The sequence below is a fragment of the Rhineura floridana genome, chromosome 4, assembly GCF_030035675.1.
Source record: "Rhineura floridana isolate rRhiFlo1 chromosome 4, rRhiFlo1.hap2, whole genome shotgun sequence".
NCBI classification, from domain to species: domain Eukaryota; kingdom Metazoa; phylum Chordata; class Lepidosauria; order Squamata; family Rhineuridae; genus Rhineura; species Rhineura floridana.
Genome location: NC_084483.1, coordinates 195,553,342 through 195,580,413, shown reverse-complemented (window position 1 = coordinate 195,580,413; position 27,072 = coordinate 195,553,342). Strand labels below are relative to the sequence as shown.

The 27,072-nt window shown below is 43.5% G+C and overlaps 2 protein-coding genes across 3 annotated transcripts in view; both read right to left on the bottom strand.

Annotated features, from left to right (window-relative positions):
• Window positions 1-6,169, bottom strand: part of C4H2orf73 (chromosome 4 C2orf73 homolog) — a 33,039-nt gene extending 26,870 nt beyond the window's left edge. The window contains exon 1 of one of the 2 annotated variants that reach the window (XM_061625717.1): window positions 5,857-6,169. In XM_061625717.1, coding sequence (XP_061481701.1) covers window positions 5,857-5,909 — 53 coding nt within the window. In that variant the 5' untranslated portion in view covers window positions 5,910-6,169. Of the gene's footprint in view, window positions 1-5,365; window positions 5,638-5,856 lie in introns of those variants that run through there. The other variant, XM_061625718.1, reaches the window with a different exon arrangement.
• A 15,614-nt stretch (window positions 6,170-21,783) lies between these two features.
• The window catches only part of ACYP2 (acylphosphatase 2), a 103,181-nt gene continuing 97,892 nt past the window's right edge, over window positions 21,784-27,072 (bottom strand). Inside the window, exon 4 of the mRNA XM_061625721.1 lies at window positions 21,784-23,187. Coding sequence (XP_061481705.1) covers window positions 23,073-23,187 — 115 coding nt within the window. The 3' untranslated portion in view covers window positions 21,784-23,072. The remainder of the gene's footprint in view (window positions 23,188-27,072) is intronic.

Below are 27,072 nucleotides of genomic sequence, written 5' to 3'. Positions count from 1 at the left end.
ACTGTGAAAACAAATCAGGACCAATGCTCGATACACAGGTCATCTGCAAGCATTCTTAAGGGGCACTTTCAAGCTTTACCTGGCAATCAAGATGTGAAGGCCCGGAAAGAAAACAGAAACCAGAAAATCCTGAATTTTCCATTTTTCCCCCTGGGCCTTCATATGTCTACCTGGCAATGGTGTTTTCAGCGGCAAACATGTTAAGTATGAAAGGGAGACAGGCATCTCCAAATGCTGAAAATGCATCTCACAGTGACGAAGGGAGTGACTGGGAATGAGAGTGAGTGGCTGGCTTAAGGCCAGATCCTGCATTGTGAGTTTCCTGCTTCACAGTGGAGTTACTTAGCTACTGTGTTACACAGGCTTTCTCTTGCTCCAATATTGCTGTGCCAGGTCTGTCGCTTTTCGGCAACTAGACATCAGAAATACCTTTGTCTCAGTCTTGATAAGCAGCTGTTCAGGAAGTCTAAAATTAAAGAGCCGGGCTGTCCACACTCAACATTCCTCCTTGCCATGCTTAGCGTTCCTGATCCTTCCACACACTGTCCCCTCTCCCTCCATCAGCCATAACCCTCCCCCCACCCCAGACTTATTAATGGCTTGCTGGGAACTCATTCCAAACACAGCCATCTCAATTCTATTTTTCTGGGCTTATCAGTATAGCCTCTGAGCTCTGACATGGTGGGTCAACTCACGGCTTCATTGTCTTGGCATATATAAAGTTTGCCTGATTCTCTCCTCTAATGGGTTTTATCTCCATTTATCCAGAAGCTTCCCTTCGCCCCCACTGGCATCCTTGGATAATGACCAATATCTGCTCCTGGTGCCTTCTTCTCTGAGAATTGCAAAACCCACCTCTTCCCCACCCTGCTCTCCCTCTGCCTGCCATTTATATGTGCTTAGTAATGTATTCTCTATAAAACACGGGCCTCCTACAAGGCAGTTTTTGAGCACCATTAAAGAGCAACAAAGTCCAAAGTTTCTGATTTTATGACTTTTTTTATATGTGCCGTGCATGTGAGCGCACAGGATCGTTTACCACTTCAGTACCAGTTTTCCAGTTCAATACCAAAATATCTTGGACCACCTCCAACCTGATAATATTGAGTTTGATCCAAAGGTATTCTGTGTGGATGGGCAGGAACTTCCACTTGGGCAAGGCAGAAGCAATCCCCAGTTTTCATTGATTCCTGCCACAGCCCCTGGCATGCCGGATTGCATGCTGTTTGGGAGGTTCTCCTCACCTCCAGAGGGTGCAGCAGACTGCAGAAGGAGGATGAAGGCAAGAAAGCCCCATGTCTTTGCCCATAGGAATTGGGATCCAAGTCATTGTTTTCAGGGGCCACAGGGCTATAAGCCTGCCCCAAGTCACAAACACAAAGATTTGAGCCTCCCTGCACGCAGCTCTGTTTCAAAGTGCCAGTTTATACGTGCACGGACAAATCATCCAATCACTGTGCTCTCAATGATTGGCAGCTAAGGCCAAATTTGGGTGTTCAAAAGACTATGTGCAGGTGTCCACTAGCTATAGCAAGCCTGGCACAACCCTCTGGAGACTGTGAGAAGCAATCAGTCTTCTTCCTAACTTCAAAGCCACAGTGGTGGGTGGAGATTGTCCCAGCAGTTACACAGCAATCCCTACCACCTCCAGAGATCCGGAGTTGGGAGAAGAGATGGGCGGTTCCCTCTATTTTGGTTCCCCTCAGTTTCTCAGTTTTCCAGTCTTAAAGTCTGTTCTCCACATTTACATTTTTTAAAATAAGTCCCCATGAAAATGTATCAGCATTTTAGTGCTGATTCCTTTTAGACATTTTTGCAAAGCAATTCCCCCTAATATACACATTTTTGCAAAGCAGTGTTTCCAACTATATGTTATTTTCACCAAAATAAATGCACTTTACTTATATGCATTTTTGTAGACATCACTTGGCAGAGAAGTGCATTGCAAAATGGAGAGAAGTGCAAATTTTCAAAGGATGGCTGTGTTTCAGTTCACATATTCACAAATTAGGTAAGTTCATCTGTAAATGCAAACTGAATCGATTTTCTGCTGCATCCCTAATTTGGAGAAGGGGGGACTGTTTGGAAGCTGTGTGGCCAAGGAATCCCTGTCCCCCCAGGACCAAAATGGCAATCCCCCCTACAACCCTAAACCCTGGTGGCTTTTTCTGCTCTGAGCATCTTCCAGCAATGATAACCAACTTCAGCCTGCTCCCCACTGGTGCTTCCCCTGGGAAAAGCCACCAGGGGGTGAGGAATTGTCCAGAGAGGAGAAGTGTTGTCAACTACCAGCTTTGGCATGGGCAGCCAAAACAGTAGACCCTTGGTGATGTGGGGATCAATACCAGATACTCAACCATGGCAAGGAAGCTCCACATTGTACGTCGATTGTGTGAGGCCACTCCCCACACGGTTTAGGCAATTTTAACCACAGCTACGGGATCCGCTTTGGGGAGTGCATGGCTTTCACTGGCATATAGTTAAAATAGTCCATAAGAAGCTGTTCAGAGAAACAGAACAGACTTCATACTTCTATAGCTGAAACAGCCCCCCATACGTCAGCATAGATTCTTGAGTTCAAACTCAGTGAGGATAGTACAGGAACATTGTACATATTGTACATTGAACATTGTATATTGTATATTGAACATTGTTCACATTGTACATAACATATTGTTATGTTGTCTAGTAAAGTGTTTACGAAACTTTGGACAACTGAACTGAGAACTGGAGGCACTGTTCACTTTTGGGAAAGCTTTGGGGGGGGTTGCAATAAAAAATAAGAATTTGCCCTCACAGGAGTTCCCTTCCCCCGTGTTTCTATTCAGAGTGCTGATTCCAGGTTTGGGGGGGGGGGGCTTGAGCAAGATGCCCTCAGTGGGTGGGTCCCCTTCCTTCTCCCTGCCATCACCCACTTAACTCTGCATCTGGGCTCAATGCCCACTGCAATTAAAAACAGGCAGGAACAGCTGCATCCTCTTGGGAAAGGGCCGTAGCTCAGTGGTAGCCTGGCTATCTTAGGAAGAAAAACGGTTCATTTTTATTTATTTATCGAGAGGGAGTTGCTGGTTTCTGTAATTCTTCCATTTCTTTTTTATTGTTATACCAGGAGGTTAGGAAGCTGCCTTATACGGGAATCAGACCATTGGTCCATCTACCTTTAGTATTGTCAGCTCTGACTGGCAGTGGCTCTCCAGGATTTCAGACAGGAGCTTTTCTGAGCTCTGCCTGGAGTCACCAGGGATTGAACCCAGGACCAAGGCAGATGCTCTACCACTGAGCTACAGTCCTTCCTGCAAGGACTGGGGTTCTGTTTTATGATGCTGGTATTTTCTGATGGCAGCTCAATGCATCTTGTGGGTTTGGTTCTACTCTTTCTATATTTTATTGCAGTAAGTTGCTTTATGAATTTGCCCTTTTTGGCAGGGGGAGGGAGATATGAGTTTTTAAAATAAACTAAGTAACCATTTGTCCGAAATTATCCTTTGAGCGCCATTTCACTGTGTGTGCTCGCTCTCTCTGTTGGGAAATAAAACATGCTGGTGGTGGCTTGAAGCGGGTGGGGGGGAGGTATGGGCTGGGAAGTCTTGGCCCATGAAAGTCCCAAATGGAGGTCGGCTATTATCAAAGGTGCCATGGACTTCGAAAAAGCATGAATACAGGGCAAACGGGACAAACGAGCTAAGCAGAAGGCACATCAAGCAAATCCTCATCATGACCATCTTTCATCTGGAAACCTATGTCCTCACTGTGGGAGGCTGTGTGGATCCAGAATTGGCCTCCACAGTCACTTACGGACCCACTGTTGAAGACCTTATCTTGGAAGACAATCTTACTCTGCCACGAGTGATTGCCAATGAATGAAATGCCTTCAGTGTGGAGGGCCCAAACTCTATGGAATTCCTTCCCTCTGGAAATCAGGCAGGCACTGTCCCTGTTTAAATTTCAGGTGCCAGGTAAAAATGGTTTTGCTGCACTCTGAACGGTGCTCCAGTTTTTGCTTAATCTCCCCTCTAATGCAGGGGTTCCCAAACTTCCCCTGCCCCCACAGACCACATGAAAATTGCTGTGGGTCTTTTCAGACCACTTAATGATTTTTCTGCCTGCTATAGCAATTGTAATGTGCTGTGCAAGGTGCTGTATGATTTTTTAATTGTATTTTTAGTGCTTCCTTTATTTTTTACATTGTATTTTAATTCAAATTGTAATGCAACAGAATATAATACTGTATAAGAAAGAAAAGAAGCAATAAAATGCAGTTAAAATTCAATATGAATATTTAATGCAAACCATCTGAATGAAGCTCCCATACCCCTGGTAATTGATCACAGTTTGGGAACCTCTGCTCTAATTACATGTTTGCTTAACATCTCCTTAAATTTTAAAAATACAGAAGACCTCCTGGTTGCCAGGCCCAGCCTCCAAGAGGTCTTCTGTATCTTTAAAAGTTGTGCAGGGGGAAGGGAGAATTCCACCTTGTGGTTTTTCCCATTACAGGGTTGCAAGAACACCTGCACTTGGCTGACTTTCTCTTCTCCTAAATATACAGGATCAGTCTCAGGCCCTGAGCCTGGCAACCCTAGTTACCACCCTGGAATACACTTCAGAATTTTTACCTGAAACTAATCCACAGGTTGGGAATCTTGCATGCAATTAGAGGTAACACTATTTATCCTATTTTTAAGTATTATTTTACATCCACATTTTTGCAAGAAGAGATTGGTATGGCAACAATGTAGAAAGGCTGCCATATTGCTTCATAACATATATCACCAAAGGAATATTTTGAATAATTAGTTGAGGGGGCGGAATAGAAACTTGGAAATCAAAGTTCCCACCTCCCCCCCCAAACAGGATTTCTAAGCTTGTAATGGCTAGCAAGAAAGAAGAGACGTGAACTCTTTTTACACCACTGAAGCACTGAGGTTATTATCCTATACATAGTTACACGGTAGTAAGCCCAACTGATCTCAATGGGACTTACTTCTAAGTAGACATATATAGATTGCACTGTACACCTGCCTGGTTTCTGCCTCTTCTACAGCTCTTTAGGACCGGGAACCCTAGCAGGTTTTTGATGTTATTTTAAAAGGTAGCAAACTTTTAAATACATTTATTAATGATATGATTATTAACCCTTTGCGAGATGATCATAGTACCCCTCACACAGGGTTCCTACAAACCAGTCCAAGCACCCTCCTGGTAAAATATTTCACTATAAAACACCGAGTTTCAGAGCCCCAAGCGGGTTGAATGTGGGACACTTAAAACCCCGCCGTCGTCTCCCGACTCCTAGTGCTGCAAGGGGGCGCCTCCGGGAGACGCAACAGCCGCAGAGCCAGGCCAAGGACGCGGCGGCACTTACAGCGGGCGCGGCGGCGGCGCCCTTTTTCGCCGTCCCGAGCTCATCTCCAGGATCTGGTGCAACATGGTGGCGGTACCCCCAACGGAGGCGGAAAAAAGAAGGAGGCGAGCAGCTTCGAGCGCCACCCGAATCAAAGGCTTCAGAGGCGGCGGCGCGCTTTGATGCTGAATGGTTGCTAGGCGCCTGTGGCCAGGAGAAAGGCGAGGAGGCGGGGACAGAACGCGGAGGGTGGGGTCTGCGAGGCGCAAAATCGTGATTGGCCAAAATCGTCGTTTGCTGCCCCCGCGTCGTCAGGGGCTGGCGGATCGTCGGAAAGAGACTCGACGTGCCCCTGCAGACTTAACGGCGGCCATCCGGCCAATGCACCGCGCAACCCTCCGCACGTTACACTCAGAAGTGTAAGTCCCGGTGTGTTCGTTGTGGGACTTGCTCTCAAGTAAGTGTGGCCAGGATTGCCCCTTTTGGAGATCAGTCAAGGTTACCTCACTTACCTAGGAGTGAGCCTCGTGGGATTCAGTGGGACTTCCTTTTGAGTAGGAGACATGTAGGGATTGCGCTGTTAATTGCTTCGGTCGCCCTTCTTTTTATACCTTTGTTTAAAAACTCTCACAATTAAACGTTTGGACTGTGGATCTATGAAGCGATGTTTTCATTGCTGGCATTCACTTTTGCTTCAGGGCCCTTCAGATCGAGGCAAAGCGAGACGGGTGCCTCAGCCAGTGGAGGCTGGTCCGTGAGGGAGAATAGGGCTCTGCCCCACCAATATCAGTCTGCCTTCCGCCGGCCCCAAACGTCTTGCCTTCTTACTTTTTCAGCCAGCCCTGGGAGTGACACTGCCTCTGTCTGCTTCAGTTTCCTCAGACCGTGTGTTGCCCTTTTAAAACTCAGCAGAGAGGAGGATGGGGGAGGAACCTGAATGAGTTGGCTTCACTTCTCATTGGTGCAGTGGCGGCTGGTGGCTCCATGTCAGTGGGGTAGTGGAATCCGCTCCAGGTTTTGGGTCAAACTTTCAAGGTGCTGTCTAAGGTGCTTCACTGCCACACTGACATGGAGCCATCATCCATCACTGCTGTTGGGCTCCCTGCCTTCTGGTCTTCCAGTCCCAGCAGGCACCAGCTGCCCCGGGCCTCAGCTGGGGGATTTGGGGTCCCGTTCAGAATGGAAGGATGAGAGACAGACAGATCTGACCCAAGGGACACAATCCATTGAGAAATTCTCTTGCACAAGCCCCACTAAACTTCCCAGTGGATTGTGCTTTGAGTTAATTAACAGGGAAATACCGTTTTGGACACATCTACCACCCGAGCCTCAGTCATCCAGATCTCTTGGGCTAAGCCCCTATCTGTGTCTCTCTTTAAATCTGAATAATTGGGCCAACTAACAAAATTCACATACTGTCTTCTCTTTTCTTACTTTCATTAAAAATAATGTTTTCTTGTTTTATGGTGACAGAACAGTCAAATCTAATGAAGAATCCCTAATTTGCCTATAGAGATGTCAACATCAAAGCACTGTGACATAGCACTAATCAATAACCATTTGCTTCCCTACCATGGAAAGGTTGCCTTGTTTGTTTGTTCACCCATAGACTTGCTACTCTCCCCAGTCATTAATTGCTAAGTGACTGCCTTGGGGTTTTACACAATCACAGCTGTGGCATACAGGAAGACACCCGTTGTGGACGTACCAGGATCAGCTTCCCACTATAAACTGATTTTTAATGGATTTCTCACTTGAATCAACCTGGTTCAAACATTCGTGCCCTCCAAAGGGTGGAACAAAATGGAAAGAACCACTGAATGGATGCCCACCTAGATCTCCTTTGTTCCCAGAAACATCTTTTTATTTTAGAGTGACCTTCATGTTTTTTAGCAGGCTAGTCATCTGTGCTGCTTCACTTGAAACAAATTACCCACGAAACAAACCACAGATCTAGTTCATACTGATGCTCTTGGAGCAAGATCTTCTGTTCTCTTATTAGCTCTGACAACTAAAGGGAACATCTCTGTACAGAGGCAGTATAACTTTGTATACCAGAAGCTGAAAACAAACTTCTGGAGAAGGCCAGATATCCACACGGCTTGCTTGTGGATATCCAGAGGCACCTAGTTGGCTACTGCTAGAAACTAAGGCTGCATACACATCATACCTTTAAAGCACATTCAGAGCACCTCCCCACAGAATCTTGGGAATTGTTGTTTGTTAAGGGTGCTGGGAAGTGTAGCTCTGTGGAGGATAAACTACAGTTCCCAGTATTCTTTGGAATGTGCTTTGAATGTGCTTTAAAGGTCTGGTATATATGCAGCCAGAATTGTATGGACTGTATGGACTGATCCAGCAAGGTTGTTCTTATATCCATGAAATTTCCGGCTATGTTCTTCATGTGATCACAGAAAGACAAAAAGAAAGTAGTGATGTCACCAAAGTTCATATGTCAGAACCCAAAACTTCTCCACCTTGCATTCTTTTCTGGCTTGCAATGTAAACTCTACTTCTGAATGCGGGAGTCAGTGAAGAGCCCTGGGACATGTAGTTTCCCAGGGTGCCCGAGGATTCAGTAAGGACACCAGGTGCCCTGGAAACTACATGTCACCAGGGTTCCTTGCACCTGAGACAGTAATAAGCAGGCTCATCAGTGTCACATTCAGATGTGACCAAGAGCCAGCATAAAGTGATGGGAAATGCTAGCCCTGCTACATTGATAAAGTCATAGGAGCAGATCCAGAAAATAGGTGGAAGGAACCCCAAATGAATAGGTCTCTGCCACAGGTGTCTACTTTGTATTTTATTTTACCATTTATCTGCTGTCTTCTGTGTTGTTTTTAATTATAATAATGATAACAACAACAACAACAATAATAATATTTCAGAGGCTTAGGCATCCTGAAGCAAGTTATTACTTACTTAAAAGCACTGCAACACAGAAACACAGGGAACTGCCTTCTGCGGAGTCAGAGCCTTGCTCCATCTAGATCAGTATTGTCTACACTGACTGGCAGCGGCTCTCCAAGATTTCAAGTAGGGTTCACTCCCAGCCCTACCAGGAGATGCTGGGATTGAACCTGGGACCTTCTGTGTGTAGAGCAGATGCTCAGCCACTGACCTGTGGCCCTTTCCCAAAAGTGCATTTCTGACAAAATTCCTGAAAAAATGAGTTAGGAATTGGCTAACTGTCCGACTGTAATGCTCAAGCAATCATACTATAAACTGCCTTATTATCACATCGGTTCTTTAATGATTAATTCCTCCCCCTCTCCCCCAAACCCCCCCCAGGTATTTTTATTTTATTTAGCAAATTTATTTTTTACTAGGAAAGCCTCACAGTGAAAAGGACAACATGTCCAACAGGCTAAACCGCATTTCCTCCTTTGTCTTGCACACTTGTTCTTGTCCTCCCCCCCCATTGGTTAGCCAGCCTCTTTTCTGCATGCCTGATCACAGGGATCCCCTGTGGCATTATGCTGTCAGGGAACATCTTCACCATACGCCCAGTGGAGTCTACTTTTGCACAAATACAGGAAACCCACAGAGAAGCCCTCTCTTCACTCTGCAGAGGTGTGAAGACTGTCTTAGCTCCATTTTAGCTCCAGCAATAAATAGCATCATTGCCAGGAGGAGGAAGATGTTATAAAATAAAAGCAAGAATCTGGATCCTTGCTCAGCCTCATCACAAACCTGATGTAAAATTCAGAGGAAACTCCCAGAGGGCTCTTGAAGTACAGCAAAGAGTTCCAGGAGGTGTTTTTGGGGGGGGGCTTCAAAATGCTCACTGACCTCACATGAGAGAAAGCTTCATAAGTCTTTGGGGAAGATGGATGTGATACTTTGACTGAGATAAGTTAAGTCAAATTCTTTATTTGCATTTAGCCATAAGCCATCGCACAGCTGGAGAATACACATTTAAAATCATAAAACATGCAGTCACGTTGGACTTGTAGTCATTTGGGCTTTTATGTAATTTGCTCTCAGTTTTTTTGCGGTCAAGGCAAAGTTAGCCACTGCGATTGTAACCTGGATGTATTTGTCAGCCAAGAGCTCCACCACCAAATCGCCAGAGAAAATCTCCCCTCTAGAATTAATAAGAGGGGCCAGGAGTTTCATTCTAGGGTTCTTATACAAGGGGCAGAAAAGCAAGTAATGGACTATATCCTCGGGTTCCTTACAACTGAAAACGCAATGACGCTCTTCGGGCAGGATTCCCAAATATCTGCCTTCAAGGTAGGCTGTGGCCATCGTATGGAATCTGAGTTCTGTAAAAGCTCTTTGTAAGGGGGCATGTGTCAAAATATTGAAGTAGCTTGATTTTGCGTGGTTGAGTTTAAATAAAGGAAACCAAGGTGAAAAAGGGGCTGCAACAATTGATGCCCTATCTTGGGTTGCATCATAATCAAAAACCCAGTTATGGAGCTCAGAGGGGTTAAGGCTTAAAAACTTCCTTTGAGTAAGATTATAAATTTTAAATATTTCCTGATACCCTTGGGCCCATCCCCCTGACCGCTGCTGGTTGTGCCAGCAGAGCTTTGTAAGGAAGCTATCGTCCATGATGAAAATCCTTCTCCAGTATCTTAAATATGCCAGATCTATATTAGTTGCCAGAGAGGGGAGGCCAAGTTCTGCTCTTATATGGGCTGACGGAGCTCCACATGGGAGCCCCAAGATCTGCTTCAGAAATGTATTTTGTAGGACCTCGAGTTTAGATTTAACTAGGCGGCCCCATAACTCGGACCCATAAAGAATTTTTGTCAGGACTTTAGTCACAAAGATTTTTAGCATTGGGTTGATTAATTGTCCACCACGTGTATAAAAGAACCTTCTGAATTGGCCACTGGCTCTAGCACCCGATAATTTGGTAGCCTCCAGATGGTGACTCCACGAGAGCTTGTCATTAAAACATAAGCCTAGATATTTAAAGGTCTGAACCTGTTCAAGTGAATGTCCATTTAGGGTCCAGTTCAATTTGGACTTCTTATGCTTCCCACAGATCATTATTTTAGTTTTAGAACAGTTGACGAACAAGCATTGGTCTTTACGGTATTCTTCCAGGCAGGTCAACATTCTTTTTAGCCCTATTTTATTTAAAGAAAATAGGGCCAAGTCATCTGCATATAGCAATGAGGAAATCTTTGTATTCCCAACTGATGGGGGGTGGAAAGTGGGAGAAGCCATTGTGGGAATGATGTCGTTTAAATAAAAATTGAACAGGAAGGGGGCCAGTATGCACCCTTGTTTGACTCCTCTCTCGACTGGAATGGCTTGGGAGAGAGTTCCATTCAAACCAAGGTGAACCCGCAAAAAGTTGGCCTGGTGCAGGGACTGAATTAACCACAATAGCCTTTTATCGATGCTGGACTGCCCCAATTTATGCCACAACAAATCGACTAAGGTAAGTCTGTATGCAGATCTTTTGATTCACATTGCAGGAATGGTCACAAAACAATCAATGATTTAGTGTTTGTTATAAGAATAATTGCCATCATTGTTATGTGCTCTGAACTATTGAGTTGCAACCAATTCATTTTATCCTACATTTGAACAGTGGACTCAGGCTGTGTACACAGCACACATGTAACGCATGTGACTTTCCCCAAAGAATACTGGGAAGTGTATTTTATCCTTTTCAGAGCTACAATTCCCAGCACCCTTAGCAAATTATAGTTGCCAGGATTCTTTGAGGCAAGTCATGTGATTTAACTGTGGTTTATATGTACGGTGTGGTCTGAGTTAAGATCCAGCCAAAACGGCTCCAGCCGTGCACTAGAGGCATCAGCAAAGCAGGTTTGGGGGAGCCTCCTGGTTTGCTGAAGTTAGGGATGGAAGTTACCTTTGGTTCTCTCACTTTCTTCTTTTTCCAATCTTAAATGCAGTTCTCCACATTTCTGCAGCAATTTGCTAATTTTCTTTTAAATCCTCATGAAAATTCTTTTAACATTTTGGTTCAAATTTCTCCCAAAACACATGCAGCTTTGCATGTGTATTATATGCAGTTTTGACGAATGTATTCATTTTTGCAAACTATTTCTCCTACTATTATGTATAACATAATGCATTTGTTACTGTCACTCATGTGTTCATTTTTATGCACACTTCCCTTTATATATGCATTTTTGTAAATATTGTTTGGTTGGCAAACTGCATTGCAAAATTCAAATAAGTGCACATTTCAAAGGATGGCTATGTTTTGGTTCTCATATTGTTTCAGAAAGTGCACATTTGATAGATTTGGCTTGAAATCTGAACTGAACCAAATTTCCCCCCCATTCCTAGCTGAAGTACTAAAAATATTGCGGAGGGAGGAATTAAAAAGAGAAGAGCGCAAGAACAGATGAAGAATGCTCAGTGGCCATAGAAAGTTGACTGTCTGTTGAACAACTAGGATTGGAAGGGAGAATGGGATGGAGCATTCTTGAAAAAGGCATGGCTGACTGACTGGAACCCTGAACATGGGCATTCCACACACTACCTGGAGAAACAACAGCAAGAGAAATTGAGTACTGAGAATGCACACTTGGGTACACTGTGTTGTCACTAAATGACAGATGGCTCACAGCCTCCTGGCACAGATCGTATTGCAGCTGTTGGCACCACTGGTGAGGTTGCTGGTAAACCTATCAAGGGGGAAGCTTCTTTTGGAGTTTTGGGGTGAGAGGAGGAAGAAGCCAGCCAGGGAAGGGCTCACCAGTACAGGAAAGGGCCACCAACCTTGGTTCTGGTGCATAAGGAGGAATGGTTATGGAGCTCAGGGAGTTAGAAGAGGTAGGACTGAACCTCTGGACCACCAAAAGTCAAAACGTAGTACGTAAGAACCAGTGGAGAATGGTGGCTCCAATGTGAATCCACTCTAGGTTTTAGTCTGACCTTTCAAGGAACTGTCCAAGGTGCTGGTTTAAGTGAAGCTGAAGCACCCTGGACAGCTCTTTGAAAACTCAAACTAAAAGCCAGAGCAGATTCACTGCCCCACTGATATTGGAGCCATCAGTCTCCACTGGTAGGGACACAACCATATTTAGTGAACTGCTATAATATTTTGGGCTTGTCTGTTAGTATGCTACAGATATATTTGCATATATCACCTAGACTAGTTAGAGCAGGGGTGGCTAAACTTTGCCCCTCCAGGTGTTCCTAGACTCTTGTCATCCCTGCCTACGGTTGATAGGAGTTCGAGTCTGATACCAGGAGGGCCACAGGTTTCCCCACCCTGTGTTAGAACATGTCAAGGTTAAGCATGGAAAAGCACGATGGAAGTGCTATTTGATAGCTTCTACATTTATACTGTCTCTCAGATACTGAATTTAGAATTATGGAATAGTAGAGTTGGAAGGGGCCTATAAGGTCATTGAGTCCAACCCCTGCTCAGTGCAGGAATCCAAATGAAAGCATACCCGACAGGTGGTTGACCAGCTGCCTCTTGAATCTCTCCAGTGATGGAGAGCTCCCTGGGTAATTGATTCCATTGTCGTACCGCTCTAACAGTTAGGAGTTTTTTCCTGCTGTTCACTTGAAATCTGGCTTCCTGTACTTGAGCCCATTATTCCGTGCCCTGCACTCTGGGACAATTGAGAAGAAATTCTGGCCCTCCTTTGTGTGATAACCTTTCAAGAACATGAACAGTGCTATCATATCTGCCCTCAGTCTTCTCTTCTCAAGGCTAAACATGCCCAGTTCTTTCAGTCTCTCCTCATAGGGCTTTGTTTCCAGTTTCCTGATCATCCTTATTGCCCTTCTCTGAATCTGTTCCAGTTTTTCTGCATCCTTCTTAAAGTGCGGTGTCCAATTTAAGTTGCTTTTGGATTTCAGTAGGCATGACAATTGGCCTTTAACACAATTAGGGATGGGGAAAAAATTGATTTGGTTCAGTTTGCATTTTAATTCAAACTTATTTCCCTTGAAATCTGCACTTCTCTGATTTATGTAGTGAAGTTCTCCAATCAAACAGTGTGTACAAAAATGTATATATTAGGGGAAACTGTGCATAAAAATGCATATATTGGGGAAATAACATTTAAAATGCATCATACAAGGGAAAATGCTCAAAACAATGTGCATATTAGGCAAAATTACATTCAAAAATGTGTATATTAGGGGATATGTATGTAAAATGTCGATGCATTTTTGTGAGGACTTCAAAAAAATGTAAACTGATGCAGAAATATGGTGAATGCAATTTAAGATTAGAAAAGTGAGAAACAGATAAACCAAAATCATCATCCCTATTTGCCTGCTCAGCTATCTGGTTTTCTCCCCATAAGTAGGGGAAATACGTTGCTCAGCACAGTGTTGTAACTAACCATAACTGCACCTGGTGCAAACCATATATTGTGTGCCCCTCCCCTTATTGCTATTTGTATAAACTATAAACAATCTAACTAAAACTGTAATTTGCAAGACAGTCTTATCATTTGTTGGCTATCATAATATTAATAAATGGTTAGAATACATATTTTAACAGTTTATTAATATTATAATAGCCAACAAAAGATAAGACTGTCTTGCAAATTACAGTTTTGGTTAAATAAACTGTTAAAATACGTATTAGCTGGTGTAGCAGAGTGAGGAGAAGGGCCTGGCTGGGAGTCCAGAGTCTGTGAGTTCAAATCCCCACTTGTGTCTCCTGGGTGTAAAGGGTCAGCTAAAGATCACCCCCACAGTGAGTGGCTCAGGGTTACGTGCCCTGCCACCTGTGCAGCCGTGGGCAAGCTGCATAGTCCCAAGGAGCCCAGTTGCCCCCCAGCTGGCAGTTGCGGACAAGGAAGGGGCTGGCTTGTGCAGCTGGGGAGGACTAGCCTCAGAGGGAGGAAATGGTAAACCCCCTCTGAATACTGCTTACCATGAAAACCCTATTCATAGGGTAGCCATAAGTCGGGATCGACTTGAAGGCAGTCCATTTCCATTTTTCAAAATATGTATTACACAATGAAAATCATAACTTTTAAGATCAGCTAGAATTCTAGATATTAATATGTAATCATGAAGTCATGATTAAAAATGTACTTTTCATGATTTAAGTGAAGCAAAATCATTTACAATATCACTTTAAGGGATTATGTAAGTTGAAGGTTCACTATCCCTCATTCATGTTTCAGTATTCTAGTGTTTTTTTATTTGATCTTTTTTATGATCTTTTAAGATACGTTGTAAACTACTTGGAGATCCCCCCCAAACAGAGATCCAGGGTCTGGGGTTGTGTCTTAGACCCCTTACTTTTTGAGGAGCAGGGTCCCTATGTCTCCAGCATCCTACAAGCCAATCAGCATGAAAGCAGAGTATGTTAGCCACTGAGAAGAGTCTTCTAACACGCTTCCTTGTGCTTTCCTGCTGATTGGACATGTTTCATATTGTTTTGTTGGGACTTTATCTCTTGTGTGTATGAGCATCACCTTGAGCAGCAACTTCCATTAGGTTCCCGGGAAATTTGATTTAACTATGGACTGCTTTATATATATATATTATATATGACTGTGTGACTGTTCAAAACCCAGTAAAAACAGTTAAAAAAAAAAGGTCCCTGCCACATGGTCACTTCCTGATAATCACTCGCTTTCCTTTTCCCGTTGAGGATAATTTCCAAGACAACAAAGGCTTTGTAGCAGGCGTTTCCCCTGTGACATTGCTGCTTGATATGCCCTAATCTAAAACCTTACATAAAAAATGCTTTTAGAAAGAAAACCCCTCCATGGATAATGTATTACGACAGGCTTCTTCCACACTTACGCCATGTACTACATATTCTTCAATGCAAAAAAAGCACTAGCCTAGGAGGGTGTGTGTTAATGGTCCCCTCTTGGAGAAAGATTAGTGGATTTATAAATCTCTCATTATTTTTTCATTGGTGTGACTCACAGGAGAACATCTGTTGGCTTTAAACAGTAAGATTGCAAGGGAGAATATGCAAACTGGGCCTTCCCTTGTTACAGTATACTGCTTCTGCATAAGGAGGCTCCATTGTGCTTTCATGGGTAAGGAGCCCTGATCATAAAACAAAGCCAATGGATTTTTGGCTTTTTAAAAGCCATCAGAATTTAAAGGTATTGCTGATTCCTTTGGTCTTGCCCTGGAAGGCCGGTCAGTTTCATCAGGGAACCCCGAGTTTGAGTGTTTTGCAAGGGAAAGAAACATTTTTCTCTGTCTCCTAATTGTGTTTTGTCACAAAGTGGCTTGCATGGGACGGATTGTGTTTGCAAACTCTGCCTTCCATCGGGGATGGGTGCAAAAAAGGACATTCCTTTTCATCAGCCCATTATGGGACTGCAAGATTACATGCCTCGATAATGGATGTAGGTCATCAACAATGCTTTATTGAAACTGCAGCTAACTCTGATAAGGAGCGCCTGGCAGCCTATTCTTCCTGCTCTGCTCATTTTGGGGAGGACATTGCACCCCTGTCATTTCGTTTCAGAAGAGTCAGCAAATTTAGATAACCACGCTGGAATTCCAGCTTTCCCAACCTCATCTGTGTTGTACCTTTATTTATTTTCTTTTTAGGAACATAGGAAGCTGCTCTATACTGAGTCAGACCATTGGTCCATCTAGCTCAATATTGTCTGCACTGACTGGCAGCTGCTCTCCAGGGTTTCAGACAAGGTTCTCTCCCAGCCCTACCTGGAGATTTTATTTATTTATTTTTATTTATTTTATTATTAAACTTATATACCGCCCGACTAGCAATAGCTCTCTGGGCGGTTAACATAAAATACAATAAAATTACAGAATCTAATACAACAAGCATATAAAAACTACACAATCTAAAATCAAATTACAAACATTTAACTAAAATTAAAATGCCTCAGAGAAGAGAAAGGTTTTAACTTGGCGCCGAAAAGATGATAGTGTCGGCGCCAAGCACACCTCCTCGGGGAGACTGATCTGGAGGGCCACAGGTTTTCCATCCCTAGCCTAGAAGGCCTGGTGTCCTCCCTATATTGTTGGACTCCCAACTCTCATCTACCCCAGCCAGCCACAAATTGGGAGTCAGAAGCCCTTGTTTAACTACTGCAAATCATCCAGCGATCTAGAGATCTACTAGTATATCCTGATCTACCTTGCCTATCCCTGGCTTGGACTGCTGGATGTACAGCACCCACAGTTTGTGTGTGTCTCTACACCCCATAGCGGGCTGAGGTGCTTGTTTCCCATACTCCCTGCTGCTTGCTCAGTTCCTTGACATCATCCTTCTGCACGTCTAACATTTACAGATCATCCTGGATGTTTGTACCTCTTCTGATATCTGGTCATATTTCCTGGTTCTTCTTGAGCATTCAGTGGTCTGTCTGAGTCTTCTGCCTGTTTGTGCTCTTGAAACATTATTTATTTATTGTATTTCTATATCACCCCATAGCCAAAGCTCTCTGGGCAGTTTACAGTACCTAAAAACACAAAAAACACATACACAAATTTAAAACACATCTTTTAAAAACAATTTAAAACTCAATTTAAACATTTTTAAAAGGTAAAGGTGTCCCCGCACTTGTAGTGCGAGCCATTTCCGACTCTTAGGGTGACATCTTGCAACATTTACTAGGCAGACTATATATATGGGGTGGGATTGCCAGTTCTGTCCCCGGCCTTTCTTTACCCCCCATCATACGCCGGGTACTCATTTTACTGACCACGGATGGATGGAAGGCTGAATGGACCTTGACCCCTTTTACCGGAGATTCGACTTCCTCCTTCCGTTGGAATCGAACTCCGGCCGTGAGCAGAGCTTCGGCTGCATTACCGCTGCTTACCACTCTGCGCCACAATTTAAAAAACACATGCTAACACGTTGCCCATAGATGAGAAGGGCTTTGAGTACATCATTAGTACATCACAAGTAGCTACATCATTAGTACATCATTAATAGCTACAGAGAAAAGGTGAGATCCATGGAAGAGTTTACTTGCACAGCTCATGTACATTACCTGTTCAGCCTTCATACCACAGGGACTCCTATAGTGCTCAGTTTAGATATGTTCTTACATCATCCCACACAGCAGGGATACGCAAAGTAAAGCAGGAAATACTAGTAGATCTCTAGATTGCTGGGTGATTTAAGAACATAAGAACATAAGAAGAGCCTGCTGGATCAGGCCAGTGGCCCATCTAGTCCAGCATCCTGTTATCACAGTGGCCAACCAGGTGCCTGGGGGAAGCCCGCAAGCAGGACCCGAGTGCAAGAACACTCTCCCCTCCTGAGGCTTCCGGCAACTGGTTTTCAGAAGCATGCTGCCTCTGACTAGGGTGGCACAGCACAGCCATCACGGCTAGTAGCCATTGATAGCCCTGTCCTTCATGAATTTGTCTAATCTTTTAAAGCCATCCAAGCTGGTGGCCATTACTGCATCTTGTGGGAGCAAATTCCATAGTTTAACTATGCGCTGAGTAAAGAAGTACTTCCTTTTGTCTGTCCTGAATCTTCCAACATTCAGCTTCTTTGAATGCCCACGAGTTCTAGTATTATGAGAGAGGGAGAAGAACTTTTCTCTAACCACTTTCTAAATGCCATGCATAATTTTATACACTTCTATCATGTTTCCTCTGACCCGCCTTTTCTCTAAACTAAAAAGCCCCAAATGCTGCAACCTTTCCTCGTAAGGGAGTCGCTCCATCCCCTTGATCATTCTGGTTGCCCTCTTCTGAACCTTTTCCAACTCTATAATATCCTTTTTGAGATGAGGCGACCAGAACTGTACACAGTATTCCAAATGCGGCCGCACCATAGATTTATACAACAGCATTATGATATCGGCTGTTTTATTTTCAATACCTTTCCTAATTATCGCTAGCAGGGAATTTGCCTTTTTCACAGCTGCCGCACACTGGGTCGACATTTTCATCATGCTGTCCACTACAACCCCGAGGTCTCTCTCCTGGTCGGTCACCGCCAGTTCAGACCCCATGAGCGTATATGTGAAATTAAGATTTTTTTGCTCCAATATGCATAATTTTACACTTGTTTATATTGAATGGCATTTGCCATTTTTCCGCCCATTCACTCAGTTTGGAGAGGTCTTTTTGGAGCTCTTCGCAATCCCTTTTTGTTTTAACAACCCTGAACAATTTAGTGTCGTCAGCAAACTTGGCCACTTCACTGCTCACTCCTAATTCTAGGTCATTAATGAACAAGTTGAAAAGTACAGGTCCCAATACCAATCCTTGAGGGACTCCACTTTCTACAGCCCTCCATTGGGAGAACTGTCCGTTTATTCCTACTCTCTGCTTTTTAACCAATTCCTTATCCACAAGAGGACCTCTCTTCTTATTCCATGACTGCTAAGCTTCCTCAGAAGTCTTTGGTGACTTACCTTGTCAAACGCTTTTTGAAAGTCTAAGTACACTATGTCCACTGGATCACCTCTATCTATATGCTTGTTGACACTCTCAAAGAATTCTAATAGGTTACTGAGACAGGACTTTCCCTTGCAGAAGCCATGCTGGCTCTGCTTCAGCAAGGCTTGTTCTTCTATGTGCTTAGTTAATCTAGCTTTAATAATACTTTCTACCAGTTTTCCAGGGACAGAAGTTAAGCTAACTGGCCTGTAATTTCCAGGATCCCCTCTGGATCCCTTTTTGAAGATTGGCGTTACATTTGCCACTTTCCAGTCCTCAGGCACGGAGGAGGACCCGAGGGACAAGTTACATATTTTAGTTAGCAGATCAGCAATTTCACATTTGAGCTCTTTGAGAACTCTCGGGTGGATGCCCTCCGGGCCCGGTGATTTATCAGTTTTTATATTGTCAATTAAGCCTAGAAGTTCCTCTCTCGTTACCACTATTTGTCTCAGTTCCTCAGAATCCCTTCCTGCAAATGTTAGTTCAGGTTCAGGGATCTGCCCTATATCTTCCACTGTGAAGACAGATGCAAAGAATTCATTTAGCTTCTCTGCAATCTCCTTATCGTTCTTTAGTACACCTTTGACTCCCTTATCATCCAAGGGTCCAATCGCCTCCCTAGATGGTCTCCTGCTTTGAATGTATTTATAGAATTTTTTGTTGTTGGTTTTTATGTTCTTAGCAATGTGCTCCTCAAATTCTTTTTTGCAGTAGCTTAGCAAGGGATTCTGACTCCCATTTGCTTAATGATCTTAATGACAGCAACAACAAAACTGCTTTTTCCAGCTAAATTATGCTGCTGAGATGAAACAAGGAGTAGACTTTTGCGTGGTGCTGAGAGCTCAGATCAGTTCTGATACTGGCTGTGTACACACCACACATTTAAAGCACATTTAATGCATATTTCCTCCCAAAGAATTCTGAGAACTATAGTTTGTTAAGGGTGCTGGGAATTGTAGCTCTGTGAGGGGTAAACTAAAGTTCCCAGGATTCTTCCCCCCCCTTTTTTTTTTGCACGGGAGGGGGGAGGAATATGCTTTAAATGATCAGGGGACTGGAAATAAAGCCGTATGAGGACAGACTGAAAGAAAGCATGTTTAGCCTTGAGAAAAGAAAACTAACGTGAGATATCGCACTCTTCAAGTACTTCAAAGGTTGCCACCTAGAGAAGGGCCAGGATCTCTTCCCCATTGTCCCAGAGTGCAGGACATGGGACAATGGGCTCAAGTTGCAGGAAGCCAGATTTCAGTTGAACATCAGGAAAATCTAACTGTTAGAGCAGTATGACAACGGAACCAGTTACTTAGGGAGGTGGTGGGCTCTCCAACACTGGAGGCCTTCAAGAGGCAGCTGGACAGCCACCTGACAGGTAAATAAATAATAAATAATAAATAAAATTTTATTTTTAGGCCGCCTATCTGGCTGAATAAACAGCCACTCTAGGCGGCGTACATAATTAAAATTTAAAATACACATATAAATACAATCATAACATGTTCAATTTACCCACATCTATACACTGTAGAATTAAAATTAACTAGGGATTCTATATGCCCGCTGAAACAGCCATGTTTTTAGTCCTTGGCGGAAACCTGCCAAGGAGGAGACATGGCGTAGGTTGTATGGCAGAGAGTTCCAGAGGGCGGGGGCCACAACCAAAAATGCCCTCTCTCTGGTCCGCACCAGTATAAGGTATGCTTTAAGTTGGGTTCCTCCTGCATTCAGCAGGGAGTTGGACTTGATGGCCTTGTAGGCCCCTTCCAACTCTGCAATTCTATGATTCTAAATGTATGTTGTATATGCAGCCTCTGAAAACAAATTGCTAGGCTCAGAATGTTCTTAGGCACCCTGTTCTTTGACTGTATGCTTTTTGCACCTTGTTTTGATTGGTAGGTCTTGGGGTTCTAGTAAAAAACAAGGAGCCTGAAGTCTGCCCGCACTTGGCTTGCACCACAGCACAGTGATAAAGAATCTCAGAAAGAACATGTCAAGCAGAGTTCTGTGTGTCCCCCTAACCCAGCATCATCACAGAACATTTTGGCCTAGGACCTACAGCCTCACAGCCTCCGTCTGAATGATATTTTGGTTCTTGAACAAGGCCCACATTTGATCTTTACCATTTTGCAATTCGGTTGAACAAGGGTCACTCGCTAGGAGCTGAACAAAGGATGCTTGTGGGGGTGATCACAAAAGCTGTGTGTATCTGGAACGATAACTTATTAGCAACCCCGGCAAGAACTTGAATGTAATCCCCAGGGCTAGACATACACAATAGACCCAATGAAAATAAATCCAATAGTTGGAAGGGACAGTGTTCTTCATGCACATGCTGTTCCACCATGGCAGGCTACTTCAAGTGCCCATTTCTTAGTTAAAAGAAAAAAAGAATTTGTGCTTTACGAATGACATCAGTAAAACAGTGCTGGAGAATGCCTGTTTAGGTTATACATGAGAGGGTACCTCCAGATTGTCACTATTTTCTGAGAGCTCTGTCTCCCTAAGGCAACAAATCCACGTTAGGACAGACTTAGACCTTTTGCATTTAGGAAAGTGCCAGGGAAATGCATTGGGAAAGTAGGGAATGAACGAATGATTCATAGGAAGATGTATAAACACCTTGGATGCAACTCAGGATGAATGCAGGACAAATGCTCATGGTCATATAACCACCCTGCCAACAAATCCAGAATGAATGCTCAATAAAGACTGGAGATCGTCTGGCCCAGTCTTTCCCAACCTTTGGGCCCTCAGATATTGCTGGCCTACAACTCCCATCATCCCCACCCAACATGGACAATGGCCAGGAATGATGGGAATTGTAGTCCAGCAACATCGGGACGCAAAGGTTGGAAAAGGCTGGTGTAACCTTCACATATGTTTTGTGCAAGCAAATGAGGATAAGTGGTCCATAAACATATTGTCTAGAGGCGCCTTAAATGCCACTGTTTTTGCATTGCTGCCAACATCCCAGCGTTGTCACAAAGGACAGCAGAGAGTCCAATGTGCAATATCTTCCAGACACAAGGGGTTGATTGTGACCCATCAAAACTTTCGTCATGTTTATAATGTGTGCTTATTGACACAAAAAAGTGCAAAACAATGATAAAAAATTGTGTTTATAATTTTAATATGGCACATTCAGTACACTGCTAGGATTACTAAAGAATTCACATTCTTTAAAGCAGGGATTGGCCAAAACACAATATATATACATACTTTAAAAAAACCATTTCCTACATTCCCATCTGGACATTTTAAACTGTTTTTCTGTTCTAAACTTGTAAACCCTGGATTCAAATCAATTCACTGTGCACAGTGCTGATGGGTTAGTGCCAGGTCCCTTGCTAGAAAGAGCTGTGGTCAACTGTCAAACGGCCTGCGACTACAGCAGCAGTGGTCATTTGAGCAATGGTCACCAGCCACAAGACTAAGGGCACTAGTTTTTGTATTGTTTTTAATGTGTTGTAAGCCACTTTGGATATAATTGGATCAAAGCACAGGACATACACACTGGAACAGAGAAAGGAAGAAGGGAAGAAAAAAAGGAGCTGTCGTTTCTGTGATGTGAAGCCAACCAGATATAGCCCAGGAATTCCACAGTGAAGAACAAAGCACTTACCTGGGAGTAAGCCCCAATGGATGCAATGGTACTTACTTCCAAGTAAGGATGCATACGATTGCTGTGTAAATAAACATGCCTACTAACATGGGAAATAACTCCCAAGGCCACAGTCTGATGAAGTTAGGCACATGGGAGTCCTATTGAAATTAGTGGGCTTATGTCTGCTTAACTCTGTGCTAGACAGGGATGTTAAAGGCAAGATAGCATTTAATGTGCCCAGTTTTCTTCTTCTTCTAAAGTAGCCATGGATGTTGGCCCAGTCAGAGTTGGGAGCATGAGGGGAAGGAGGTTAACCCTTCTCCTCCTGCTGTATTCCAAATGAAAATCCCATTCACAAGCTGATATGAGCCCCAGAGAGGGAAGCTTCCATTCCAACCTCATTTCCTAATCCTCTCCTGCTGTTATTTAGAAGACAAAACTGGACATGTTAGATGCAATCACACATTTCGTTTGGCTTGCTAAGAATTAGCCCTGAGAGAGGTTCCTATTTGCTTTTCACAGTCTGCAGAGATGGTTTTAACTTGGGGAATCCTGTGTCTGCAAAGATGCCAATTTTTTAAAGCCCCCCCAATATAGCACACAGCAGTTTCTACTGAATGCAAATAGGAGAATTGTTGCATTTCTCTAATACACGGAAAGGTTCCCAAAAAAGCAATCGCAAAACTTTAAAGAAGTGTAAAACATTTTCATGCAACATTAGTCTAATAATATAATAATTGTATAATACTATAATAATTAATATAAGCAATTCAAGAAGCTTAGTGCTGTTCTGTTTTGCTAGTATCTTGTGGTAAAGCCGGTGAACTCAAGTTTAGTGATCTGCTTCTCATTGGAAAATTTCGTCCGGTCGATGCGTGAACTTGGGCTTCCAATGTTAGCCAGCCAAGTCTTCCTGTAAGGAGAAAGAAAGGGCAGGAGAGTTAAAGTATTGCAAGATTACCTGTTTAATGTTCATTCTGCTGGTGAGCTTTGTGTGTGTCAAGGATTCCCTTCCGCTTCAATCAAAGCAAAGCCAGACAACTTGCAGAACTTGTATAACTTGTGGCTCTTGTATAAGAAGAAAGAATCCAGAGACAGCCTAAGCTTAAAAGCTGGTAGAGTTTAACAAGTGTGATCTACAACAAAATGTTGCAATGTAGAGCGGATTGTTCAGGATATTGAAAGACTGCCTGCCCCTGAATAGACTTGTATGTTCACTTAGATCATCTGGGGAAATTTTACTTGTAGAAAGATCTGTCAATTTTGGTTCTTTCCATTTCTTATCTTTCCAGTCTTTAATCCGGGTTTCCACAGCAATTTGTGGGTTTTATTTTAAAATGTCCTCATGAAAGTTCTTCAGCATTTTAGTGTGAACTTCCCCTACTGCATTTTTGTATGCAGTTTTGACTAATGTACACATTTTCGCAAGCAATTTCTCCAGATGTAATGCATTTTGTTTGCTATTTGCATTAAATGTATTCATTTTATGCATACTTTCCCCTAACATACATTTTGCAAACATTGTTTGGTCGGAGAACTGCATAGCAAATTTCAGATAAGGGCGAATTTTGAAGGATGACCGTGTTCTGGTTCTCTTATTGTTTTGAAAAGTGCAAATTTGATAAATTTGGCTTTAAATGTAAACTGAAACAAATTTCTCCCCCATCACTAGTGGCACCACACCCTACAGAATAACACAGGGCTGTGACCCACAAACTGGCATATATTTTTTTGCCATCACACCAGCATTGTGGAATGCCCTCCTCTCTGCCATATGCGAAGCATCATCCATCAGTGTTTCAAATGTCTTGCAAAGACATCTGTTTTTGCCCAGGCTTTTCCCAACCCATCCAACTATATCCTGTTACTACTGAATTCTTTTTAAATCTGTTTTAATACTGTCTATAATACTGTTTTACTGGTTTTGTTGGTGCATCTCTGTTAGAAGAGGTCCTCCCTGGATCCAGAGATTTTGGGAAACTACCATCCAGTCTCTATTATTCCCTTCCTACACAAAGTGATCCAGAGGGTGGTGGCCAGCCAGTTGCAGGCATGCCTGAAGGAAGCAGGTTATCTAGATCCATTCCAGTCTGGCTTCTGACCCAGTGTAGGCACAAAAACCACTTGGGTGGCCCTGATTGATGACCTTTACTGGGAGAAGGATAGGGGCAATGCAACCCTGTTGGTTCTCCTTAATCTCTCAGTGGCTTTTGACACCATTGACTATGGTGTCCTTTTCGAGCTACTGAAGGAGTTGGAGGTACTGTATTACAGTGGCTCCACTTCTACCTGCAGGACCGCTACCAGAAACTAGTACTAGAAGATTGTTGCTTGGCTCCATGGCTTTTGGGCTGTGGCATCCCACAAGGGTCCGTTCTGTCTCTTATGCTTTTTAACATCTACAGTATATGACACCATGAGGAGCTGTCATCTGGGGATTTGTAGCATGGTGTCATCAGTATGCTGATGGCACATAGCTCTATCTCTCCATTCCATCTCAATCAGGAGAAGCTGTGAAGATGTTGGACAGGTGTCTGGAGGCAGTGATGGGCGGGATGGGGGCCAATGAACTGAGACTGAATCCTGATGAGACAGAAGTGCTAGGGATGGGTGGTTCCTGTATCCAGGAATTAGGCTTATGACTTGTTCTGGGAGGGGTATTCCTTCTGAAGGAACAGGTTCATAGTCTGGGAGAATTCTTGGATTCAGCTGGTCACTAGAATCCCAAGTGGCTTCTGTGGCTAGGACTGCTTATGTGAGCTGAAGTTGATTCACCAGCTACAGCCATTCCTGGACCAGGATAGCCTGGCCTTGATTGTCCATGTTCTGGTGACTTCCCATCTGGACTGCTATAATGCACTGTATTTGGGGCTTCCCTTGAAGATGGTCCGGAGACTGCAGTTAGTGCAGAATGCAGTTGCTAGGCTGGTGAGTGAGGCAGCCCAATGGGAACATGTCACTAGTCCCGAAATTGCTGCACTGGCTGCCAGTGAGCTATCAGGACCAATTCAAGGTATTAGTACTAGCATATAAAGTCCTAAATGGTTGGGATTCAAGTATCTAAAAGAGCACCTTCCTCAGTGTTAACAATCGTGGACCCTATGATTGGTAGGTGAGGCCTTGTTGGTGGTGCTGCCACTGAGTGCTGCCTGGTTGGTGCCAACCTGTGACAGGACCTTTTTAGTGGTGGCTCCCATTTGTGGAATGCCCTCCTCCATGAGGTGCATCTGTCTCCATCACTATTGACTTTCAGGAGGAATTTGAAAACATGCCTGTTTACCTAGGCATTTGATGGCTGAAGAAGACTGTTTCTGGTAACTTGAAGATAACTGATGATCAAATGTTTTTAGCTGTGTTTTAGTATATTTTTAATAGTGTTTTTCAATTTTTTAAACTGGGTTTTAGAATATTTTGAATTGTAATTGTGTTTTGGAATGTTTTTAATTGCTTTTAGTATGTTTTCCTTTTTGTTGTTAACTTGTTTTGTTTCTATTTGCCCCCTTGGGCTCCTTTGGGAGGAAGGGCGGGATATAAATTCAAGAAATAATAATAATATCTGGAGATACTGGGGATTCAACTTGGGGCCTTCTGCATGCAAGGCAGGTGCTCTGTTACTGAGCTATGTCTTCCCTGAGCACAGAGTGGGCCACATGGTGCATACAGCTCTGTTCTACAGCATGTCACCACTGCTCTGCAATGTTCGGTGTCGTTTGTGTTTTTAAACTTGCAAACCGTCATAAATTGTAAAAGGCACTTAAGACAGGGATAGCCAATGTGGTATCCTCTAGATGTTATGTACAACAGCTTCCATCATCCCTGTCCATTGGCTATGCTAGCTGGGGCTGATGGGAGTTCTAACCCAACAACATCAGGAGGGTACCATGTTGGTTATCCCTGACGAGCCAATTGGATCTGTCCAAAAATTGCTCTGGAATCCTTATAACTAAGCACACTCCCTATTCAGGCTAATACTTTTCAGGGAAGAGATCTTGTCTTTCCTATAAATTACCTGCCCCTGCTTAGGGGGAGCCGCTTCATGTTGTTGTTGTTGTTGTTAGATGTATACCCCGCCCTTCCTCCCAGCAGGAGCCCAGGGCAGCAATGTTAAGAGAACTATGGTCTGAAAGGAATTGAGAATGCCACGCCAAAGGCTGGAGGAGTCTTGCCTGTTGAAGCAGAGTACATCCATCTACTGATGCTCTCAAAGTCCAATTCTGCCTCTCTCTGCTGCTATGGAAACCAAATCCACCTATCTGAAGAAATTGGGGAGGCTGGTATTAAGGTTTCCATGCCTCATGTTTGTAAAGGATCAGGAAAACCCAGGATGCAACACTAGGTTAAGCTTAGAGGCTATTAATAAAATGAGATCACAGGGAGTACATGACCTCTCTGTACACCAGCGGTAGGCAGGAGCCTACTGGTACATCTCTGGATGATTTGCAGGAGATGGGCAAGGATTTGTTTTTACTCCCAACAAATTCAAATTTCTCACTAGGTGAAATTTCAGTGGCCATTCCACAGTCCATTGATGTTTATAATGACCTCTGGCTAGAATCAGTTCAGATTTATTGATTGATTAGATTGCTGCAGTCAAGAAAGGCCACATTTCCAAGCGCTGTAAGGAACTACAGTGGAACGAGGGAGAGAAATCCAGGACTGCGCACCTTGTTAGGGTTGGATGACTCTGTCAGTTTCAATTTCTCTTAGTTTCTCGTTTTTCCAGCCTTAAGTTCAATTCTCCATTTTTCCACATCAGTATGTGATTTTGTTCAAAGTTCTCATGAGAAATCATCAGCAT